Raw genomic sequence first — 23932 nt, forward strand, 5'->3', positions numbered from 1 at the left:
AGTTTTAATTCAGGTCATAATCTAACTTATTAATTCTTACAATAGACTAAAAAGTTGTCATTCCTTCGAAAGAATAAAAAACGTGTTTCTATAAATAAAACAATGATTATTCGTACTATTTGATACCTATATAAGCATAGGTTGCTAGTGGAGTGCCTTGAACAACTCGCTAAGATTACCTGTCAACAAATGAGTGAAGGATTGATTAAGGTTTAATTACTAAAGTGCTTCTCATTGAATAATAAACGTATCCATGTTCTTGAAGATGTATTCCTTATGTACACATTTTGTTTCGTCTCAACCGGATCATCGTGCAAATTTGCAGTTGTTTATAAGTATTATAGTAAAGCTGAATATTCATAATTATTAGTGAATAGTTGATGTGATTCCAGTCATCCATACTCATGACAGAGTATTTCTCCCAGAATCCTTGTATAAAAACCCCTGGTAGAAGAATAAAAAGTCAAATACAACTGTCCTTGAGTTTCCTAATATATATGGAAGTTCCTTGACAATTAAGTTGGATTTTCATCACCATATACAAAATCACAACTCGTCAAAATGGATAATGAATAAGTTAAGTTCCTAATTAATTATCCTAGGTCAATAGCACTATGATGTCAATACCGAATTTGGCTTAATATCATTAAGTGACCAACTTACTATCAATATTTCTGAAAGGAGTCTTTTTTAATGTGTTTACGTGATAAAATAGTGATTATAACGACATGCCATGCAAATAGCCTGGTTGGTGTAATTTGTCCCCTGAATTATCAGATGCTACGTTATCAGCTGCTACGTTATCAGTAATTGAATACCTCAACCCATGTCATATTAGCTCAAAATCTTCTCTTTCTAAGTACGCTGTATTGAACATTTCATCTCTTTTTGACTTGTCCTGCTTGTTTCCCATGTCCGCCGTAAATTACTACACAAAAAGCATTCTTCTACTTCGAAATTCTCTTAACCAAGTATTATAAATTGACATGGGACCATAGGAAATAAGAATTTGGCTAATTATTAAGTAAAATTGTATTATCAGATTGTATTCGGTCACCATGGAAAATTAGATAGACCTTAGAAGTTTTGAATAAAATGTTCCGAGTCCTCTTATTAGTGGAATAAATACCTACAGGTGCATCTGGTATCATCAAGTTCAATAAAAAATTAACCTAAGGTATTGGAGTTTGTGTCATAACTACGAGTTACGTAGTTATTAAAAGTTCAAGTCTATTTTTAGAATATCATTTCAAGGCAATATGATGTCATGAGTCCGAATAGATTGTCCTTATTCTCCTAAAGTGCTAATAAATTCCGATATAAACAGATAGTTTGTTTATTTTTATGTTAGATTGAATTTCTGAGTTTTGGTTTAACCCTTTAGATGTGAAAGTGCTCTCTAAACTATTTTGATATTTTATAGGGTTTGTTGGAACTAGCTATTTTTCTTTCACTAATATGTAGTGCGACAAGAAATACTACCGACACATAAATTAATGGATTTTTGGTACTGCATGATAGTGTAAATAAAACTGTTTGAATGTTCAGCAATTAATATTTTATGTCGTAATTCAAGACAAGAGCGGAGGAAACTAAGTTGTAAAGCTTCCGCAATATAGAAAAAAACCAGCAGACTTAGTGACATAAATTCGCGAAGTCACATGATCCATTATATTCTACTCAAGTAAAACCACAAAATAAATTGAAAGCATTATACGAAAAGTACAATGCTATATTCTCTGAGGAACAATTATTTTTTCGAATGAAAGTTACATAGCCGAGTTATCACACTAATTTGACACTCGCATAAGAGTGATTATTGGCTAATCAATTTCGTAATTATGACACATGCATATACTGTATATTGAATTAATTGCTAAAGCCTTGCGTTATGATAGGGATTTATTTACCATTTCATAGATGAAGAGTCACAGTGCGTATACATATTCTCATTTTGCCTCTAGTAGAACAAACGATTCTTAAAAAACTAGTGGATGAAAAGCATCTATTTAAAAAGAAAGAAATGTCAAAAGATATTTTATCGTGCACAGTATTTTATTATGCATATGTTTTAAGCGCCCAGCTGCTTTTGATTCAGAAATATATTTTCAGCCACCAGACTATTCTGGGAAAAGGCCTACTCAAATAAAATGGAGCCTCGTACGGCACGATAATTTCGACCAAAAAGATTTAGATAAGCTATCACAGTAAGAGAACAGAAAAACTATTAAAATGTCTCCTCTAGGCTTCGATTTTTAATTCTAAATATATTAGACTAATTTACTTTTGCATTAAGACTGGTATAAAGAGATGCCTCAACTTCAAGCTATTACTTCGGCTGCATCGACGGTATTGTCTACAAATGGAAGAGTGTTTGATAATATGGCTAGAGAGAATGGAGAGGAAAGATTTCAAGATGTTAGTTTAGAAGAAATTCTATATGAAGCCAAGTTACAAAGAGAAAGGGAAAAATCTACGGAATGGGGGGAGGCTGCTCCAACTGTTCCGATGATAAATCTTATTAAAACCATTTTCATGGGTAAGACCAACAAAAAGGAACCAACAGGACAAGACAAAGAAAAACCAACAGGCCAAGACAAAGAAAAGAATGTGGTTCTTGAAAATGAGGTAACTCAAGATTTGATTTCAGAACCAACTAATACCAGTATCGATAATGCAAATAGAATGGTAAAGTCTGCTTCTTGGGGCTCAGTCTTTTTTTTTAATTACAACTGATATTCTTGGACCTACTAGTGCGCCTTATTCTATCTCTCAACTAGGATATGTTCCTGGAGCATTATTGTTTTTCTTATTTGGTATTGCTGCTATGTACTGTGGATATCTTTTATGGAAGATATATTTAAAACTTGACTCAGAAAAGTATCCTTTAAAAACTTATGGTGATATCGTTGGCCGTATTTATGGCCCTCGTGTAAGATACGGTGTTGATTTCCTTCAGTGTCTTCAATTATTATGCAGTGTTTCTGTTATTATTCTTGGTAATGGCCAAGGTTTATCACAGATTACAAAAGGAAAAGGCTGCTACACGGTATTAATTTTAGTCTGGTCCCTTGCTGGTATGATAATTGGTCAAATTAGATCGTTGCAAAGATTTGGTTTCTTAGCGAATTTAGCCATCTGGATGAATGTTTTCGTTATTATTGCAACAATGGCTTCTGTTTCACATTCAGCGCCAAACTATGTAGCTGCAGCAGGAACAATGGGTATAAAAAAAGGGCCAGTTATTACTAAAATTATCATGAGTGGGTCTGGTTCAACCGCTTTCACAAATCAATTATCTGCATGTATGAATGTGGTATACTCTTATGGTGGTGCAATGGTTTTTGTAGAGCTCATGTCGGAAATGAAACGTCCTTGGGATTTCTGGAAAGGAATGATAACTGCTCAAGTATTTATAAGTATTGTTTACCTCTTTTATGGTTTATTTGTATATTCTCAGCAAGGGCAATTTGTGGTTAATCCTGCAAATCAGGGTATAAGTGCATATACAATACAAACAGTTGCTAACATAGTTAATTTGGTTTCAGCTCTTATTGCTGCTGGACTTTATGGGAATGTCGGTATCAAGGTTTTTTACCAAACATTCTTCCAAAAGGTTTTCCACACTCCAGATATTACTTCTAAAAAGGGAAGATATATCTGGTGTATTGCTATTATTATGTATTGGGGATTTGCATTTATTCTTGCTTCTGCAATTCCGCAGTTTTCAGCTTTAACAAGTCTTGTGGGTGCTGTATGCATTTTGCAATTCACATATACCTTTCCAGCAATACTTATCTTTGGCATAGATTTGCAAATTGGTGCACTAGCAGGAGATGGTGAATATGATCCTATAAGTAAGTCAACAAATCGTGTGGATTCTTGGAAGAATGCATCAAGGTGGATTCGTGCGTTCAAGGCGAAATGGCTTTTAAATACCTGTCACATCGTTCTTTTTCTTGCTTCATTAGCTACAGCAATTCTTGGTATCTATTCAAGTGCTGAACTTCTTAAAGAATCGTTTGCTAGTGGGATAACCACTTCTTTTACTTGTAAATCTCCAGTTGCATGATATAATATGTTTGATCCTACTTCACTCATTAATGACAGCCAGAGATCGTTAGACGTCCAATAAACCTATCAACATTGATGCTCAAAATTCAAGTCATAAGTTACACATTTCTTGATTATTGGCTTATGCTCTTCTATATAAGGTATTTTTAGTTCTTACAAACACAACGAATAATCTCCGTAAACAAATTTACTTCAATTAGTTTGTTTAATTCTAGGGTCATTATAGTAGAAATTCTTCCTCATTCACTCATTATCTCTATCCTTGAATCCAGCGACGGCCTGAAAAGGCAACTGTTCGCGTAAGGGATATCGCAGCTAGTTATCGCCTATCTATAATTAGTGGTTTTGATACCCTGCTGATAAGAGGAGTAGCGCATAGAACTATATATATGTATATGTACCTAAAATTTGACAATTAATGTAAAACTAGTGTTGCCCTGATGATTTATCTTTAATTTTCTCTTTCTGAGCTTGGTTATCTAAAGCTTTTAGGGACAGATGAATTCCTTCAATCAGAAGATTCTTTTGAGAATAGACAAGTGTAAAAATGACAGTAATGAAACTTTTAAGATTTAATCTTAATGAGTTGAAACGAAACAAGAATATAAATTAGGAATGAATCTCCAAGAAGAAGATGAATTTTCTAATTAACGAACAGCGATTAAGCAGAATATACTTAATTAAGACTATCCTAAAAAGTCATCGATAGGTAGATCGATCGCTTAACTACTTCTATAGTAGCGAATATTGATATATAAGGCCAGTATATCTATAATACTAATACATAAGTATTCTTCCCTATATATTTGAGGTATTTACACGACCTTTATCATAGTCCCAATGAAAAAGAATATACTCTACTCAAATCCCCTGCAATAGCAATGGACTATTGAGATAATTATATTTTAACCAATACAATAGTCATATAATTCGTGTAAGTGAATTATGTTAAAAAAGGGAAGGAATATATCTCTACACATAACAAGAAAAGAATGTAACTTTGCAATAAAGATTGATAGCTCTTGATCAGACATTAACAATTCAAAGTGTGCATATAATCCCTTGCTTTAAACGGGTGCTTTAATTTGAGTTCGAACTTTATACATGAGATTCATTGCGGTGAAATGAAGCCACTATTACTAATGTTAAAGTATAAGAACGATTATCTGAATCTAAATTAGTAGAATCAAAGTCTCCTTCATAAAACAAAAATGTCTTCAACACCTGTATTTCAAATTATGAAACTAAGAATAACAATTCGATCTTTCACTACTCCAGAGCAGCCAGAATCGGGCCATCGATCAAGTGTGTAGGACAAGGTGATACCTCGAGCAAATTGCAGGATAAAAAATCGTACATGAAGCTTACGTTGTCACTTGCGGCATTATTAGTAATCACTTAGCTCTGTTTATTTGTTTTAATTTAATATTACCATGACTTCATGGTGCTCTCGAAAGTAAATATGAACCAGTTTGAACTTTTAGTATGGGGTATAACAGTTATTATGAGCTTGCAGGGTATAGTCTCCTATCAAAATTTACAATTGAAAGCTCAAAATTGGAAACATATATTTGGGCCGTGATTAATACAATATATACTTAATTATTAGGTGCAATTTGAATCATTATTATGGAAATTTATATTTAAATAATAGAACGGAACAATTGAAAAGATGAATTAAATCCTTTAACAATACACAAATGAAAACTTTTGAAGGTTTAAATATAAATAATATTTTATCTACCTATTCAATAGTAATGTTTTCTATAATCAAGGATATTTAGGAACAGATTCACAAGCGGGGTGAATCACGAGGGGGTTGAATAACGAGAGAGAGACATTTGGTAACCCAAATATTTTCTCAATAATTAGACTTTGACCAAATTATAGCTCAAAATTCAATATATCTATATTGTTTTCCTGACTTTAAAAATAATTCTGCAATAATTCTTCGTTCTACAATAGAGGAGCATCAATAACATAATCACTTTCCTAATTACACTAAAACAATATCGGAAGAGAAATTCGAGTACTGTGGAGATTCTTCTATATTTGATGCAATTCCCAACAGTAAATCAATTGTATGCGTTAATTCCAAAGCACCACAAGCACTACTGTAATTAGGACCTAGTAGTATGGAGCTCAAATTCATTTTTTCGTTGCTGAATAGTTTCTCAATCGGAATTTTCCATTCTCTTACAAGAGGATCATTGATACTTGGCAAAAAATCTATCAAATCAAAAGTCAATTCGTAGCCGTAAAACTTTTTGAGTATTGGCGTAGTTCTTTTCACGAACCCCCTATGGCCTTGCGCAAATATAGAATAGTTGCTTGTTATTGAAAGCGAAATATCTGTAATAACAAAAGAGCCCAACTGTGACGATTCATCACAATATAATAAAAAGTTGGGCCTCAAATCTTCAATTCGACTACGGATAAACAATTTTAAAGTATCAGATATATTTGTCGAATTATTGAATAATTTGGAAACTAGAATCAACTCTACTTCTAATTTAACATCACCTACTAATTTGTCATAAATTTCAGATCTATAGTTCTTATTAAAGATTCCTCTAATTGCCCTGGTATTTCTATGTGGTTTTCTTAGTGGGCTTGAAATTGACATAAGTGATGAAATTGTACTAGAATCTTTTATTTCATGATTATCATCATAAAGCTCTAAATACCTTTCATCTACAATTTTTTTCAATTTAGATCTCCATACAACTGTCTGCTTTGGTATCTCTGAGGAATTTCTAAGCACCGTTATCAAACTTTCATCTCCAACTGGTTGAAAGTTTAGGATCTTCTGGCATCTACTTGATGTACTAAAGCGTGAATCAGGCACAACTTCAGCTTCTAGCGAATAGTATGCACTTAAAATCATAGAATCACCTTCTACTCGATTAATAGTCGGAGGTAGTGTAGAATGCTTGCCACATTCATGACATGTCGCTGACAGAGGAAATACAAAATTGAAAGAATACTCTTTTATTTCGTCCTCGGCAAATCTCTCTAGGTTCAACGTAGAATTAAATTTTTCAGTTTCCATAAACAAATGGTGAGGCTCTTCATGATGAATGTATTTCGTTCGTGTATTAGTGTCTATATTCCCATTTTCTTGAGAATACGTATCTCTAATAACGATTCTTTCGATATAGGTCGTATGTAACATACCAAAGAATCGTAGGCTTATTACCCGAAGGTCAAAACTTTTTTTCGCTTTTATTATTAAAGAGCCTGTTACTGTATCATTTGGTTTGTATATGATGCTATCATCAACTAATATTTGTAACTGTACTTTGGAAAACATGGCTTACCCAGCCTTTAGGGATATAGTAACCAAAAGAATAGTATATATTCATTCCAGAGTATTTTTGTCAATATTTGCATAAGCGATTGAAATTATTTAAAAGCAAATAATAAACATAAAAATCCGATGCTCAATTCTTATAAAAACGGGTATAGAGCTTATGTAATAGATGCATAAGCGTTACCTCATCAACATCCACATCCGCATCAACAACAGGATCAGGTGCAGGTTCAACAATCTCACCCTCGAAACTAATAAACTGCAGACGCAGTCCCAGCCAATGCAATCGTCCCGTAATGATCCGTGGACGTGACCACCGAATGGCTCAGGGTCCGCGCAATGGTCTCGTAAACCAGAAGGTACATCTCGAGATCTGTACTGATGCTTTTGGTGTAATACAACTCGATGCACCGCTTTGAGGTGTGTCTGCCGCACCTCACAAAACTTATCTCGCGCTTGTTATACTGTAGGTGAACCAATACAGGATTCCTCTCTGGATCTTGTCCGGAAGCATTGCATCAAACAACTTCGCACTGTTCTATACGCGTGACAGCTCCATGTACATCCTGTCACTTTGAAAGGGCTAATCCCTATACAGTATAAATGCAGATGTCAGCATCATCTTTAAGAAAAAAAAGTACTCAAATTGGGTAAATGCGTGATTTCCGATTCCGAATTGGATCGGTTCAGTACACGCGAGCGGCAAATCAGAGCATCGGATCGGACCTTACTTTGAAGTAAAAACCTTACCAGAAAGTTTTAACCTACATTAATTTTTACTGATATAAAGTCTGTAATTCTCGTCCTTGCTGCGTGTTTACTTTTTGTTCTATTAATTATAAAGCATTAATGGACTCCATTAACTTATACAAGGAAGAGTATAGTGTTCTAAGTAAAGAGGTTGATTTTATTGTGAATTGGGGACCAGAAGATGCTGCTAAGAATCCATTAAATTGGAGCAAGCGGAAACGTTTTGGTTGCACCGTAATGCTTGCTTTCATAAGCTTTCTCGTTACATTAGCTTCATCTATAGGTTCCGGTACCTACGAATCAATTATGGAAGATTTCAAAGTCACGAAGGAAGTCGCCGGTATGACCACTTCTCTTTTCCTAGTTGGTTTCGCAATGGGGGCACCAGTGCTCGCGCCTTTGTGCGAAGAGTTTGGGCGACTTCCTATATATATTGTCAGTATGTTTGTATTCTCCTGCTTTCAAGTTGGTGCCGCAACATCCAAAAATATGGCATCGTTAGGAATCTGTCGATTTTTTGCTGGGTTTTTTGGGACAACCCCCCTTTCAAATGCAGGTGGAAGCATTGCAGATATGTGGCAACCTGACAAAAGAACTCTAGCTTTTCCTTTCTTTGGTGTTTCAGGCTTCCTTGGACCATGCTTAGGACCTGTAATAGGAAGCTATTTGACAGTATCATATTTAGGATGGAGATGGACCAACTATATGGTTGCTATTCTTGCCTTTGCTTTCTCTCTAGCGTGTTTTTTCTTTATGCCAGAAACTTACTGCCCTATTATTATGGATTTAAAAGCTGCCAGTATACGACAAATGACAGGCGATAAAAGATATATTTCATACCACGAGTTTCAAAGAGAAGGAAAGTCTCCCTTTTCTTTATCAGTTTTTATGAGGCCCTTCCTTTTTGCTGTCGGAGAGCCCATAGTGACGTGCTTTACTATCTGTATTAGTATCACCTATATCGTCTTATTCTCAGATTTTGAATCATTTCCTATTATATTTGCAACTTGGGGGTTTAGTACGGCGAAGAGCTCACTTCCATTCATTGCGGTGACAATTGGTATTCTATCCAATTTGTTTATAGTGGCTCCTATTGCATATATAATTTACATGAAAGAAGTCAATGAAAATGGGTCCATTGAGAAGGTAGATCCAGAATCGAGGTTAATTCCACTCATGTTTTGTTGCTGGCTCATTCCAATTTCACTCCTTTGGATTTCTTGGACCACTTATGATACCATTTCTCCCTGGTCCTCTATAGTTTCGACCTTTTTTTTCGGAGTGGGCATGATGCAAGTCTTCCTCACCACGTATTCTTATATTATCGATGCGTATGGAGTTAACTCGGCTAGTGCTTTGAGCTCCCTTACATTAGTGAGATATAACGTGTCAGCAGCAATGATTCATATAACAGATCCTATGTATAATAATCTAGGTATTCATTGGGCTGCAAGCTTATTGGCATTCTTGAGTCTCATTATTTGTGCAGTCCCTTTTGTGTTTTATGTTTTCGGTCCCAAAATAAGGTCACATTCAAAATTCACTGATCCTGCCAAACATGAAGATTAAACCTAGACCTAAGAATTGCGTTTACGTATATTTGTATATATATTAATTGATAGAAATTGAATACATAATGTAATAATGATGTAATTTCCGAAAATTGCGAAAAAAAAATTTCATGCCGAAGTCGAGGGCCGAGATATTTATAAGAATAATGGGGTCATTTAAGTAATATTTTGTTACCAAACTCTACAACAACATGTGAGCTGTGAACTGTGACCGTGAGTCCTCGTACAAAATAATTAGGCTCAGGCCCAAACATCTCCTCTCCTATGATAATCTTCGGTAAAGACTCCCATGTTTACCCGTAGATATTTAATATATAATAAAAATATGAACGAATGAATACTTATATTGTTAGCAAATCTCTCTATTGGAATATAAATTGAAATACGGGGGAGGTATGGGCTATTTTCCTTGTAGAGCGTTCAGGATTTAGCCTCCAGAGAGAAATGTATAGGTAACCCATGTTTCCTATTGGATGTGTGATGCATCTATAAACTACTGGATTATTATTATTATGTTTTGTTTATTACATATTTTGATGGAACTCTCAAAATGAACGAAGACAGATTAACACATTTTGTACGGGGATAACCAGTCATAACCATGCCGCCAAAGACAATACGTATGCAGTATGCTTCCATTTTTGTTGCAAAAGATGCAGGGTTGAATATTTTTCAGAAAATGACAGCTCATCAGCGCGCATAGTGCATGCGAAAGGTTTTTCAGCACAGCGCGGAAACGAACACAAAACGACTTTATTCAGTTCTTAAAAACCATTATATACAACATTATTTAAGTACAAAATTATATATTTGAAATTATCAGTTCACTTGAAAAAATGAAATAAAATCTTAAGTATTTTTAGAATAGATTACTATTTCTAATAAATTTGACTATGTAAAACTATGCAACTTGGAAAATAAAGTAATTGATATGCAAGCTTTTCCTTTTGAAGGCTACTTTGAACCAATTGAAATGTTACTCATAGTTACACTGTGTTTTAGCCTACCGTTCACTGTTTTCCTTCACAATCACCATCAATTCCTCCAAAGTCCTATGAATATACCTCAACATAAATGTGTCACTGCCAGTATTGGGGCTACCTCACCATGCCATGCATAATTTCCTTGGTGCTTGTTTGTCACCATCTATGCTATCAACTTAGTGGAAATCGTCATCCAACTCATTAATATTTTGGTAATACTTTTGTAAATCCCCTTATCTATATCAATGAAAATGCTAATCAAACATTATGAAATGCATAAGCCAATCCACAATAGGAACAAGCGTCTGTTAAACTAAGGATTTATCAAGCTATCTAATAAAAGGAAAGCCAATAAAGACAGTACAGATACTGATAGCAATGTTATACCGGCCCAAAACAAAATATATTCAACGCCGACAGAAATCGTAAACACGGCTAGTCTGGCTAGTATTGATGGCGAACAAGCAATTTTTGTTAATTGATAGGATATGACCGCTATTCCTGCGAATAACGTTGACCCGCCTGCTAGAACTGCTGGTGCCCAGTTACGTTTTATAAGGTCACTACTAATACTGTCTGGATGCTCGACATCTGGTACCACTTTTACTGGCATCAGAACGTCATGCAGGTCATTTCTTGCTTGAGCTACTACTAGTATAGCAAGGCATAACATGGTAACACAAGTTATCTTAAGGGCCATTGCTAGTTTTGGGCCAAATGGTTTAAGCTTACTTATTTTATTCATGAATAATGAAAAGTAAACGAATGCGACCTCTGGCAACTAAAATTTCCTAAACACCTTCAGCGTGCGCAAACCGCAAAGAAGTATTTTTAATGACTGGCGCGATTTTTTTTATGATTCGAGGTCAGTTAATTATACCTGATTCCACTAGTGTAGTATAGTTTCATAAATATCTCGTGGTTAGATTGTGTTTTGACGAGCTGTCTGTAGAATATGATGACATCACAGGGCCTATGAAGGTATATTTCAATTAAAAAGCATAAAAGTGATACTGAGCGTATTCAGTGATTAGGAAGTCGTCCCTAATAAAACTATTTTCTATAATTCTAAATGCATCTTTCACCGTTCCAATAGCTTTATAAATATCTCAAGTAAAAAGAAGAAACGCTAACTGTGGAGAACCCTTTCTGCATAAACTTCTCTCGATTTACCTGTAATATTTGAGTCTAATCGCTTAAATAATCCATATATATACTGTACAGCTTAGTTTGCACTATATAATCTCTCATTAATACACTGACACCAGTACTTTAATACAGGGGCAACGTTTATCTTGAAATATTTTAGCGGAAAGCGTATTGCCTAATTTGATGCTTTCAACCTTAACAATTCTAAATTTTCTGAACTGTCTTTTCAATGAAGTATGTTTTAGTATCTATAAGCCAGTGATATTAATGTCTACTTATGACAAGAGTAAATAACTCTTCTTAGCTTCTTTACTGACATTTTGGGTATCGTGTCGTAAATCCGTAGTGCTGTTCCAATGTTTCAAAATGCGGTGTTACAAAAGACATTGGAAAATAATTATCGGTTTTAGTGTAGGGATATGGTGTCACCGCATTCCCTGGTACTAATATTGCTTCCGACTGGTATTTTTTTTTGTTTTCCATTACGGGAATTGTGAATTGAAAATTGCCTAGCATTCGCATTTAGTAGGTTGCAGCAAATTGGCAGCTACAGGATATCTCTTCTCTCCTACTCTTCAGAGTCGATTATTCTTAATATATACATCTATATAGTTATCAACTCATACTTTCTATATTTGATAATTCATGTTCCTTTGGAGTTGGCGTATCAAATATACTGCACAACTGTCTATGCTCACTCTTGATCCTCCCAGGATTAGCACTCACTGGATTGGAACCTAATTTGTCTTCTGTGTATTCTGAGTATCCAAAATCAATAAAATATACCTTCCCATGAGAATATAAAATATTCCTTGGGCTTATATTCCCATGTATTATGTTATAAAGGTGGATTATATCCAATTTTCTTTAGCTTTCTCATAGGTTTCTATATCACTTAGTAGCGTGTTTTCCTCTTGAGCCAAATACTTTAATATGATTAATGGTCCCAATGCGTAATGAGTTCCTATAAAGAACCTCCCATACACAGATTTTTGCGCAATATAAATGCTGTTAAACTTGAAATTAGGTACAAGCCTTTCATATGCACGCTTCTCACATAAATATGCCCTTCGACAGTTTTCAAATATGTCTTGCTTTTTTATCATGTACTTATTATGATCTCTCTTTGCCTTTGCAGGGTCAAAAACTTTAACATTTAATTCAACAGCTTCATCGATGTCTTCTCTGAGATAAATTCTTACGTCTTTACTCTCGACTTTGAAAAGTTGAGAATTGAACGTAACGCCACTTTGTACATCGATACTTTTGAAGTTCCCAAGTGCAGTCTTTGGTGTAATAACATGGAGCTGTCTCATAAATGCATTGTAATTATTTTTGAAAAATCTACCGGCTTTCTCGCCTAGACCGTCAAAATATGTCAAAGTACTCCTCATTTGACTTACGAACATAGTCATAAATTGCATCTAGTCCTCTTTTAACGTCATTTAATTGGTATTCGTTAGCACTAAATGCCTCATAAATGAATGAAATTAGCCCTCCTCTCAACGTAAGGCCAGATGAGTGACAACCTAGAAGTCTATAATTCAATGCTATGAATTTGCAGTTTCCAGAGCCTGTAAGTTTTTGATTGACTATATCCATGCTTCGTTCTATATCTATTTCAATCAAGATAGTTGTATATGAGTCGGCCAACATGCCTTTATTTGTGTGGTCAGAAAACATTTCCGCGATAACCTGAATCATAAAACTTACCCTTCTTGGTTCCGTAGAATTTACTACCTTTTCACCTTTCAAGATTGGTAATATTGCCTTGTGAATAAAGAATATTCCGATCACAAATATCTCCATGAAGTATTCTACAACTATGAATAATTTTCAATTGCTCTTCGGCCTTCTCATATGTACTTCTATCTTTGGGCGATCTATTATATTCTCCTTTTTCGGGCTCTTATATTTTAATATGATAATTGGCCCTAGCGCATTATAATGTTCACCTATATTGAATTTAACAAATACATATTTTTGGTCAACATAAACCCTATTGAATAACCCTTCATCTGAAAGAATCTCATATGCCAGTTTCTCGCACAGATAGGCCTTGCGATATGTGTCGTAGGTATTTCTGTTCGTTCTGTCCTCTAATTATGATCCCTTTCCGCTTTAATGGGGTCGAAGACCTTTACAATCAATTGATGGTCATCATCAAAAGGCTCCTTAAATAAAGCCTCTACATCTTTCTTTTTCACCTTGAAAAGTTCCGAATTGAACTTAGACCCATACTATTGCGTTCATACGTCCGGAAACAGTAGCACTCTTTCTGTAAACATTATTAGAAATTCATCAAGGAGTGGCTTGCTTGCGCTATTGTAAAGATATTCGTATTCAGAAGCATAACAGAAAACTAAATTCAAACATTTTTCTTGAGTTGTAACTAAATTCAATATAAAATGATACAAAGAGCCTGTAGACCAAACCATATATTTTCAAATTTCCAACCAGAATTTGCTTCATTCCTAAAAACCCCTAAGTTGGAAATTACAAGCGTGGTTTTTCCTTCAAGCTTACCAATTCTCTCCGAATAAAAGCTCCAAATATTTTTTTTTTTTTGAAGACCTTTTGATAGAAAGCAATTTTTATTACGGAGGGATGTAGACAATCTCAGGTATGCTGCTTTCATATAAGCCATTGTACGAATCTTGTTTGAAAAAGATGGCATTGGACCAAAGTTTAAGATTTCAGCTCCAACTAAGGTGCCATAAAGAAAATAAGGTAAATCATAGTATCTCCTTCCATTGACAGCAACGCACGATGATGTAGAAAACATCCCCATGTTGGGATCCTTAACAGCTGCAAACAAAGTTTCTTGTAGACATTGAAGGGCTATAATGTTAAAATATGGTGTAAGTGTTAAGTTTGATTTCTTACAAAAGCTAAGCATTTTTTCAACTTCTGCATTATTAAATGTCAAAGTTTTAAATTTTGTGGAAAGGTCTTTAGAAATTGGTTTGTATGTAAACGTGCTGTGATTCAGTAAATCAAGATAATATGGATCGAAATCTTGAGCCAGACTACCTCCAAAAAAAATTAAATTTCCTCTTGAAAATGTTAAAAAAGAGGATACCCATTTGTATACAAAAAAACTTCTAAAACAATTCATCAACCTATAACGCAAAGGGACATCAAATATGTCAAGCATTTCTTCTCGCGCTTCCTCAATCTCACAGATATCTAATGTAGGGGTTTCATTGTTTTCAAATAATATAGACAATAACTTTAAGTCATCAGTATGTCCATCACTGGATAAATTAGATAGTTCTCTTAAGAGTTCTTTATGAAATTCTAGACCAGAAATACCGTCGAATAGAGCATGGTCACAATAAAAACAAACGAACTGTTCTAAACGATTATATCTATTTTCAAATATAATAACACGCCAAAGAGGGAGTGTTGGCTCATTCATCGGACACGTTAACTTATTTACTTCCTCCAAACGTTGCCATCAAAAGTAGATTCAATCGATTTGAAGGAAACGATGTCTTCAAATTTTATACTTCTTACCTTCCTTACTTCAAAATTTTCACCATTCATTATTTCATCCATATCTGACGAGCCAATTCGATAAAAGTTGAGAGTGAACCATGAATGTTTGCTAATTAATGCCTTCAACCCATGAGATAACAATTCAGCTGTAACTCTATGATTCAATTTTACAGTCAAATTGAAATTGGTATAATATTTACTTGTATTTCGGCAAATATAGCTTCTTTCATTGAACCCAGGTCGCCTGGACATTTTTTAGATTTCTATCACACTTTATAAGTCTTAATTAATTTTTCCAAACTAATTATACGATTTCATGTTAGAATATTTAATATCTCTGATTCCTAATCGAGGGATATGAGAATTTTCGTACACAAACTTGAAGTGCTTCGGCATAGAAATATGAGTCAGAATACATTCTACATCAAGATCCAAATAACAAAAGTACTTTTCAGATAGTAACTTAAAACGAGAAATTCCCGGCGAGCCTATGATATCATTGGCCAAATCACGTAATTACAAGGGGTATAAACTCCTTTTAATAATGTAGATCTAATTATAGCGAGTTGAAAACTCTTAAAGACTAAGGGAACGATTTTATTCTTACGATAGAAAACACTTCGATCGAAGATAGATACTGCAAACACCAGCGTTAAATAACCGAATATTAATAGTATACTATTGCAAATATTGCTACTTCAAAATGTCCGCCCAAGTTTTCTATTGATATTTGACCTATCACGATATTACACGACAAACTTAACTTCACGATAATAGTTCAATAACAATACCAAATTTTTCACATCCATCCTCTAACACTAGAACCTCGTCATTAAAATGTACAGACAGACAATCGTCTCCGGCCACAGACCACAGTAGACCATACTTTTATTCCAATAAGATCATGAAAAGTGCTAGGATATCACATTGTAATACAGTATAACCAGAAAGAATTGTAAATTAACAAAAATAACTCAATTTAAAAACTCACTGAGATGCAATTTCGATCTCAATGTAGAGCCTCAGCCAACCCCGAAGCCTTATTGCTCTCGGATCGTTCCGATGGCCTTTATGTTATTGAGAAATAAAAGTGAATTCAAATCTAGACATTTAAATCTGCAGATATCTATTAAATATAAAAACATCGCAATTTTTTATACCATCTGAATCAGTTTTCAAAAGTATCAAAACTTGTATTCAAATCATTTAAAAAGGGATCCAAATTATATTGCATATTTGTGAAGAAATAGTCGAAGTCGAATATATGATCAGGATCAAGTTTATTATTCAAGAAATCATCGCCATGCATTGAGCCTACACCGATCTCCTTAGTCTGTATATCTTCTGTATTTCCTTTCATGTCGTCATTATCGGTTAATAGTTGTGGATAAAATTCTTGTAAGTAATTAAAAATAATTTTGAAGGTAAAACAAACACGATAACAATGGAAAAATTTAAATGTCAAATATAAGCATTTTGAATTTAATTGCTCATATATCGCTGAAAGATTTTTAACACATTTCTTTTCACTTTCGTAATTCAATTGAGCCCATGCAATTAGCCCTGAAGAATCTGGTGATTTGAAGCATTTTGAAAATTCGATTAGGGAAAATTCACCTGTTAATACTCTCAACAAAATACTGTACAAAGTTGGCAATATTTTGAAAAATGGCGTCCAAATGTAAGGAGCAATAAAAGTTTCAAGTTCAGAACCAAATTTTGAAGAAGTATTTTCTGCAAATTCAAATGCTAATTTTGATATAATTAACCCTTTTTCTAAAGCAAACATCAAGTAAGATTTTCTCAAGTCTGGTTCTCTCTCTTCATCTGCAGTCAAAAACAATATATAATACAAGGTATATGATTTAGAAAATAATTCCATTCTTAGCATAAACTCTTGTGCCCGGTCAGTGATGTTTTCGTCAATAAAACTACCATCTGAATTACACAATTGGTCGAAAGTCCTCATTTTGTTATAAATCAATTCATTCATCTCAACAACCAATTCATCTAAAGCCGATCTTTTGAAACTTCTGTACATTTGACTTGTAATAAGTAAGAACTTCCTTGTCAACGTTGTTGCCATATGTGATAATGCAAACTGCCTTGTTATTAGAGTGTCTTCAATTTGGAGATTAAAGCTATCATTATACGTGATAAAAGATCTCTGATTATTAAACTCGTCATCAGATACCAATAGAGGTGTTCCATTAGCAAAACTTTGCATTGCATCAAGGTATAATAATTGGGTCCAAATCTTCTTCCATAATTGTATATCATTCGCATTCACAAGTCCTTTATCCGATTCGACGGCGTTTCTATGAAAACCATGCAATCTAGCCATTTGAATGAGAATCCCCAACAATATATCATTGTCTGTTGCTATGTCATCATCCTCAGGACATTGCTTTTTATAAACTCTCAAAAACAAACCAGCCTGAATTGTACTGAGAGTCATCTTTCCAAGACTGCTTGGTGATATGATGAGATGCTTTGCATATTCCACATAAGACAGAGGGATATTTGTTTCCGAAAGCGCCAATTGTTGAACCAAATCAAATTTGGTCTCTGACAGTCGATTTGAATTTTTTTTAAAAGGCAAAGTTATATACGAATATCTTAACATTATTAGAAATAATGCAAAAGTACTTTCTTGGCGAATGTTTAAATTGATTTTATTGTTCTCTTTTGTTAAAATAACTTCAATGTCTGCCATAAAACTTTTCTCATCAATGAAAGGAAATAGCGGATAACAAAAGTCGAAAAACCGACGAAGGAGTAAATTTATTATTTCGAAAGAAGGAAGCTCAGGAAAATTACCAGCAAATGATGGCCTATATGAAGAACAGTCGCCCTTTTCTCCATCAGTATCATACTTTTTGATTCCTAAGTCTCCATGCTTAGCAGAAATCTCTTTGAAATTCTTGTTTTGTTCTTTGAAATATTTGGAATATATTGCAGAAGCATATATATCATTTCGTATAAGCGCAACGGATGAAGTGGGACCAAAATATCTTAATCTCAGGTCTTTTACAACGAGGCAATCAAACCTTTCTGCCAAATCTAATATGGTTGTATCTCCTTCATCCAGACTTTTTCTATAATCATTCTGACTGCTATTTGTAGATGTCACCGAAGAACGAAGGCTTGTCTCCGACCTGGTGTCTAGTTCCAACTGTTGTTGTTCAATATTCTTCTCGAGTGATTTTATTTTCAATCTCAAATCATCAACTTCTTGTTGCCATGGTTCTTTATTACTAGTATCAAAATACTCCTTTGACCACGGCTTTATCTCATACTTACATAGATGAGATGTATTGTTAGTTAAACACCCACTACAATGGGGTCTTTTTCTATCGCATTTTATTTTTCTTTTTCTGCATAACAAACATGACGTCGGAACTCTAGTTCTCTTACTTTTCGTATTCTTAGAAATATCGAAGTTGTGGTTACGGGAAGATATATCGCCTCCGTTCATTTTCGCAAGATATATGAAGATAATATAATGTTAAAGTTGCTTGTAACTCCTATTCAAGTTGAGTATGATGTCACGGGGCAAAAATATAAGCTCAAACTTTCGGAAATATGAAGACCGAAACCACTTGTATGTTGAAAATACTGGGGACGATAGGAATTTTTTTATTTAAGTTCTGCATGTAATTAAGATATAGAATTTTACTTGATACTTAAAGTCTTAACTAACCGGCTAATGTATCTATAATTTCCTAATTCTCTTTCTATCTTTCTCGAAACTACTCCAATTTTTCAACATATGTACATATGTATATTTGGGTTCTCAATATTTGGTGATTTCAGCCCGATCTTCTTATTTTAAGTAATTATATATTAAAGATATCAAATAGAATCGATACCGTGATGTTCCTAAAACATGCGAAGGTATCTGACAAAACCATTGTCGATAATTTTATAATCTCTTTCACTTTCTAAAATATTGCTGCATTTTGATTCAAAAGATAGAATTATAGAACAATCATATACAATCATATTTAAAGTCGTATTCGACCACAAATCTACTGTCCATGATCATTACCATAAAAGAATATATATATTAAGATATTGTCAAGAAAATTAAAAGAGAGCAATAGCAAATAAAGCTATTAATGAAGATAAACTCCATTGTTTGTTAACAGGCGATGAACCTTCGAACACACTTGGACTGAAGGTAGCGGTTTCAAATGCATTAGAAATTGAAGATAAGCTGTACTCACTGGAAACTGAGATAGAAGAAACTAATTGGGAGTCTGGAGAACCTGAATCTGATGATTCGTTTGCGATTGCAGTAGAACTAGAAGACGACAATAATTCATTTGTACCTGAAGTTGCGGCCGGGTTGATATCAGTTTCTGTTACATGGCTGTTTGCATGCTTTGAAAGTTTAGATTGCGTATCATATTCGCTTGTGATAGCTTTAGCAGTTGTAGTTGGAATTGACTTACTAGTATTTCTGTCACATGAAACGATTGTTGTGACAATACTTTCTGATTCTGTTGGAAGAGGGCAATAGGTAGTATAGGATGTGTGCTCTTCCGTGACAACGGTAAGACCTGTTGTTTTTAAGATATTCGAACATTTGTTTGATTCACAGGATGTTATTGTAACAACAGTAGTAGATAATTCAACGTTGGTAGCATCACTACCAATTACCGAAGTAGAAGTGTAATCTGCATTGGAGTCGGAGGATGTAAAGATTTCACCTGTTTTAGTGACAACTGGCCCATTAGATTTGGTGGAATTGAAGGTTGTCCTGTTATTAGTACAGGAAGAGCAAGTCGTAGCTGTTGTTACTGACTGATTTGTAATTGTGGAAGTGGCATTAGTGTGTCTTCCATCAGGATTAGTTGCAGCTACAGAAGAAACCGAAGAAGGAATTCCTGAAGCTGAATCAGTAGTGGCTGGCCCTGAAGAAGCTGAATCAGTAGTGGCTGACCCTGAAGAAGCTGGATCAGTAGTTTCAGTAGCGGACGAAGAGTTTGCTGTACCAGTAACGGTAGAAGCGGCAGCGGCAGCTTGCAGTAAGTCAGCAGAAGCAGAAGCTGGAATATACCAATAAGGACTTGGCACACCTGCACTGGAACAGACAGAAGTGGCTAAACTGGTAGCAGTTGAAACTCCACTACCTTCACAGTTTTCAGCAATACATTCGGCAACTTCACCACCCCAGTTTGACATAACGCAAAGACAGCCTGGGTCCCAGTATGGACATGGAGTAATACCGGTATCTTCTTCAACACATGGCTTGGCACATTCTGGGAGTTGATCGTAAAGCTTATCAGCGAAACCGTTAATAGATGCGGTACGTGCAACAGTAGGGAAAGTAGCGTATGGGTTTTCAGCTGTATCGGAGGTGGTTGGATCAGTGGTAGCTGGTGCTGAAGAAGCTGGTTCGGAGGTGGCTGGATCAGTGGTGGCTGGTGCTAAAGTAGTTGGTTCGGAGGAAGCTGGTTCAAATGATGCTGGCTCGGAAGAAGCTGGTTCAAAGGAAACTGGCTCGGAAGAAGCTGGTTCAAAGGAAACTGGCTCGGAAGAAGCTGGTTCAAAGGAAACTGGCTCGGAAGAAGCTGGTTCAAAGGAAACTGGCTCGGAAGAAGCTGGTTCAAAGGAAACTGGTTCGCTGGTAGCTGGTGCTGAAGAAGCTGGCTCAGTGGTTTCAGCAGCGGATGAGGAAGTAACGTCATCAGTAATAGTAGCTTCTGCAGCCTCCAGTAAATCAGCTGAAGCTGAAGCTGGAATGAACCAAAATGGACTTGGTACACCTGCACTGGAACAGATAGATGTAGCTAAACTTGTTGCAGTAACAACATTATCACCCTGACAATTTTCAGCAATACATTCGGCAACTGGACCACCCCAGTTTGACATAACACAAAGACAGCCTGGGTCCCAGTATGGACATGGTGTGTTACCAGTGTCTTGCTGAACACATGGCTTAGCACATTCTGGAAGTCTATCGTAAATTTTATCAGCGAAACCATTGATCGACGCTGTGTGTGCAACAGTTGGATATGTTTCGTAATCAGCAGCATTGATTGAAGAAGCGTAAAAACCAACTACAGCAGTAGCCAACAAATTGACGGAAAGCATTTTGTATAAACGAAGGTGTGTTTTCTTCTGACTTCAGGTTAATAGATACTAATTGAATATATAATAGTGGGAGAATAAGGGACTATTTATATGTATTTGACCGATCAAATATAAAAACTTTTAGTGAAAGCGAATTTGTCAAAGATGCATAAGGTTCGTAAATCACCGGCTGCGGGTTTACTGATGAATCAGATAATTGGAACAACAACAAATAATAAGTACTAAAAGGATATCTGCAGCGCAGTACGCTGTTCATGACAAAGAAAATGCCGTCAACCGAAACGAGCCGATTATGTACAAGTTATAAAATTTGCACATAAATGCATCATGTTGTATTTGCGGTACGGACCTTGTTATATTGATAATAATCCAATCGGAGATATCGCTGTCTAAAGTCTAATGCGCGAAATTTAAAAGGATAACTTGCATATTTCTTGGAACTCTCTCATTTCAGAGGTGCTTTAGACATACGATTGGTAGAAAAAGCTATATTTACAGAAACATATTATCGTCATCTCTAGTCGTACGTCGTGAGTATGTGAATCGTTACTCATCTGTAAGGTTTCGTAGAATAGTACTATAACTTCAGATAAATTTGACGGAGAGATTTTTAAGGAACCTATTCAATCCTATATGTGAATAGATAGCACTGCTAATATATTTTGAGATTAATATCCGTGCAAAAATACTGTTGCTCGAACAGGAATCAACACCAAAGTATCAAATCAATATTAAAAGGTGAAAAGGTAGTGGACTTTAAGGACTCAAGAATGTAAGAGAACACAAGTATACAGATATTAACTATATATGCATGTGTTGAAAAACCTATACAGCGCTGCAAAAGATGGTGTATAAGTTTTTTCGTTACGTGTAATGATCAAAGGTAGGGTAACACAGACTTATAAACGAGGGATGAACAACGAAAAGCTAAACCACCGTTAACTATCCAATTAACATGGACGTATGTACTTCTCTGGCGAAGAGAGTAAGGATATCACATACGATGACCCCGAGAATGAATGCATCAGAATAACCCCAGAATTATAATTTTGAGTACAAAATGAAAATGAACAAAACATAAGGGTATTTTTGGATACTCACTTGCAAAGGATCCGAAGTAAGAACGAGCAAAAGCCCTCTTGGGAGAGTTAGTATACAAGAGTGACGCGTCTGTCTTGATAGTATGTATCCTATTGATGCCTGCTCTTGCTTATATCACCAATTCATTAATAGCAGCTGAAATTTAGGGAGATGAATAGTGATGAATTCAAGGAAGGTTACCTTGTCCCTCTTGATAATGCTACTAAAGTATCAAGTATAAAACGTCGACCATTATTGGATGAAGACTTACCCACTTGGAGGTGCTATAAATAGGGAACATGATATCCAAGAATACTTTAATGACGAAATAGCAAGCACAATCAAGAGACTTTATCGGGATGGGTGATATGGACAACTGTTTTGTCAATCCATCAATCGTAAGAGCGCCATTGAGTCAACCTGATTTCGTTCATATGATAAATAAGTCGGAATTGGGCATGCAATATCGCGAGATCGTTTTTGGAATAGGTGATTACAAAAAGGGGAACTATGATTGACACAAGGATTTGAAGAATTGAAGGCGGCTATAGAGAGTCATTACTGAGTCTGAGGAGGTTGAGGCTGCATTCAATTGAGAAATTATTTGAAGATAAGGAATGGTAGAAGAACATGATTTATTAATTTATTTAATTCGACACTCTATCTACTAATATATTCATCTCATCTAATTGAATAAATGTTTTTAGAACCAAAAATCAATTTCATTTTTTCCCGCAGAATAAGGGCCTTTTCAGCAGAGATGACTTTCAGCTTACCAGCAGCTTCAGCAGATGAGACTGCCAGCTGAGCAGATTCTTTAAGGGGTATTGCCTTCAGTTGCAAGGATGCCTCGATTGGGGCAATTTCCAGAGCCGTGTCACCTTTCGCTGAAGCAATAGCTTGTTGAACAGCACTTTCAAGTTCATCAGCCTCCAGTTGCAAATCTTCTTGAATACAAGCAATGTCATCATTACCATTTTGTTCTGCTGTTGCAAAAGTGTGTTGTGCAGCAACCTTAAGAGAAGCAGACTCCAGTTGGGCGCCAGCGACAATAGATAAATTTTTCAATTGTGCAGCCAGTTCAACTGAGCTAGCTGCGCCTCCGGCAGCACTGTTAGCAGACCCACCTCATTTGAAACAGCATTTTTGGCTGACTGTATAACAGCTGCTCTAAGGGCAGCAACTTTCAGTTCTAGAGCTTTTTCAATACTGGCAAGATTTCTTGGAGCAACGACTTCCGACAATTTGGTGGTTTCAATGGGCCCTGCAACTGCAAGAGCAATCAAATAGGAGCATCAATTGTGGTTGTAAATTTCATCGTAAGTAGTCTGGATTGTTCTATTTTTAATTAAGAAATATTTAGATTATGAGTTGATATTTATACATATTCGTCGTTGCAAATTTATCAC

General features: G+C 35.3%; 7 protein-coding genes across 7 annotated transcripts, besides 1 other annotated feature; 3 read left to right on the forward strand and 4 right to left on the reverse strand. All coding sequences in view use genetic code 12, as the record gives it.

Annotated features, from left to right (window-relative positions):
- Positions 1-2310: 2310 nt before the first annotated feature.
- Positions 2311-2736, forward strand: DEHA2C00418g (DEHA2C00418p; the record flags this gene model as incomplete). The annotated part of the gene is made up of 1 exon (XM_457699.1): positions 2311-2736. The coding sequence occupies one exon, from the start codon at positions 2311-2313 to the stop codon at positions 2734-2736; it is 426 nt and encodes a 141-aa protein (XP_457699.1).
- Positions 2737-2827: 91 nt separating this feature from the next.
- Positions 2828-4072, forward strand: DEHA2C00440g (DEHA2C00440p; the record flags this gene model as incomplete). The annotated part of the gene is made up of 1 exon (XM_457700.1): positions 2828-4072. One exon carries the CDS (start codon positions 2828-2830, stop codon positions 4070-4072), a length of 1245 nt encoding a protein of 414 aa, XP_457700.1.
- Positions 4073-4647: 575 nt separating this feature from the next.
- Positions 4648-4916: a long terminal repeat (solo LTR of Debaryomyces hansenii Tdh2 retrotransposon).
- A 1154-nt stretch (positions 4917-6070) lies between these two features.
- On the reverse strand, positions 6071-7387 carry DEHA2C00484g (DEHA2C00484p; the record flags this gene model as incomplete). The annotated part of the gene is made up of 1 exon (XM_457701.1): positions 6071-7387. The coding sequence occupies one exon, from the start codon at positions 7385-7387 to the stop codon at positions 6071-6073; it is 1317 nt and encodes a 438-aa protein (XP_457701.2).
- Positions 7388-8236: 849 nt separating this feature from the next.
- DEHA2C00506g (DEHA2C00506p) lies at positions 8237-9706 on the forward strand (the record flags this gene model as incomplete). Its single annotated transcript, XM_457702.1, has 1 exon — positions 8237-9706. One exon carries the CDS (start codon positions 8237-8239, stop codon positions 9704-9706), a length of 1470 nt encoding a protein of 489 aa, XP_457702.1.
- A 1298-nt stretch (positions 9707-11004) lies between these two features.
- Positions 11005-11436, reverse strand: DEHA2C00528g (DEHA2C00528p; the record flags this gene model as incomplete). Its single annotated transcript, XM_457703.1, has 1 exon — positions 11005-11436. One exon carries the CDS (start codon positions 11434-11436, stop codon positions 11005-11007), a length of 432 nt encoding a protein of 143 aa, XP_457703.2.
- A 5073-nt stretch (positions 11437-16509) lies between these two features.
- On the reverse strand, positions 16510-18819 carry DEHA2C00594g (DEHA2C00594p; the record flags this gene model as incomplete). Its single annotated transcript, XM_457706.1, has 1 exon — positions 16510-18819. One exon carries the CDS (start codon positions 18817-18819, stop codon positions 16510-16512), a length of 2310 nt encoding a protein of 769 aa, XP_457706.2.
- Positions 18820-19430: 611 nt separating this feature from the next.
- DEHA2C00616g (DEHA2C00616p) lies at positions 19431-21443 on the reverse strand (the record flags this gene model as incomplete). Its single annotated transcript, XM_457707.1, has 1 exon — positions 19431-21443. The coding sequence occupies one exon, from the start codon at positions 21441-21443 to the stop codon at positions 19431-19433; it is 2013 nt and encodes a 670-aa protein (XP_457707.2).
- Between the last annotated feature and the right edge of the window lie 2489 nt (positions 21444-23932).

Source organism: Debaryomyces hansenii (genome assembly GCF_000006445.2).
Source record: "Debaryomyces hansenii CBS767 chromosome C complete sequence".
Taxonomy (NCBI): Eukaryota; Fungi; Ascomycota; class Pichiomycetes; order Serinales; family Debaryomycetaceae; genus Debaryomyces; species Debaryomyces hansenii.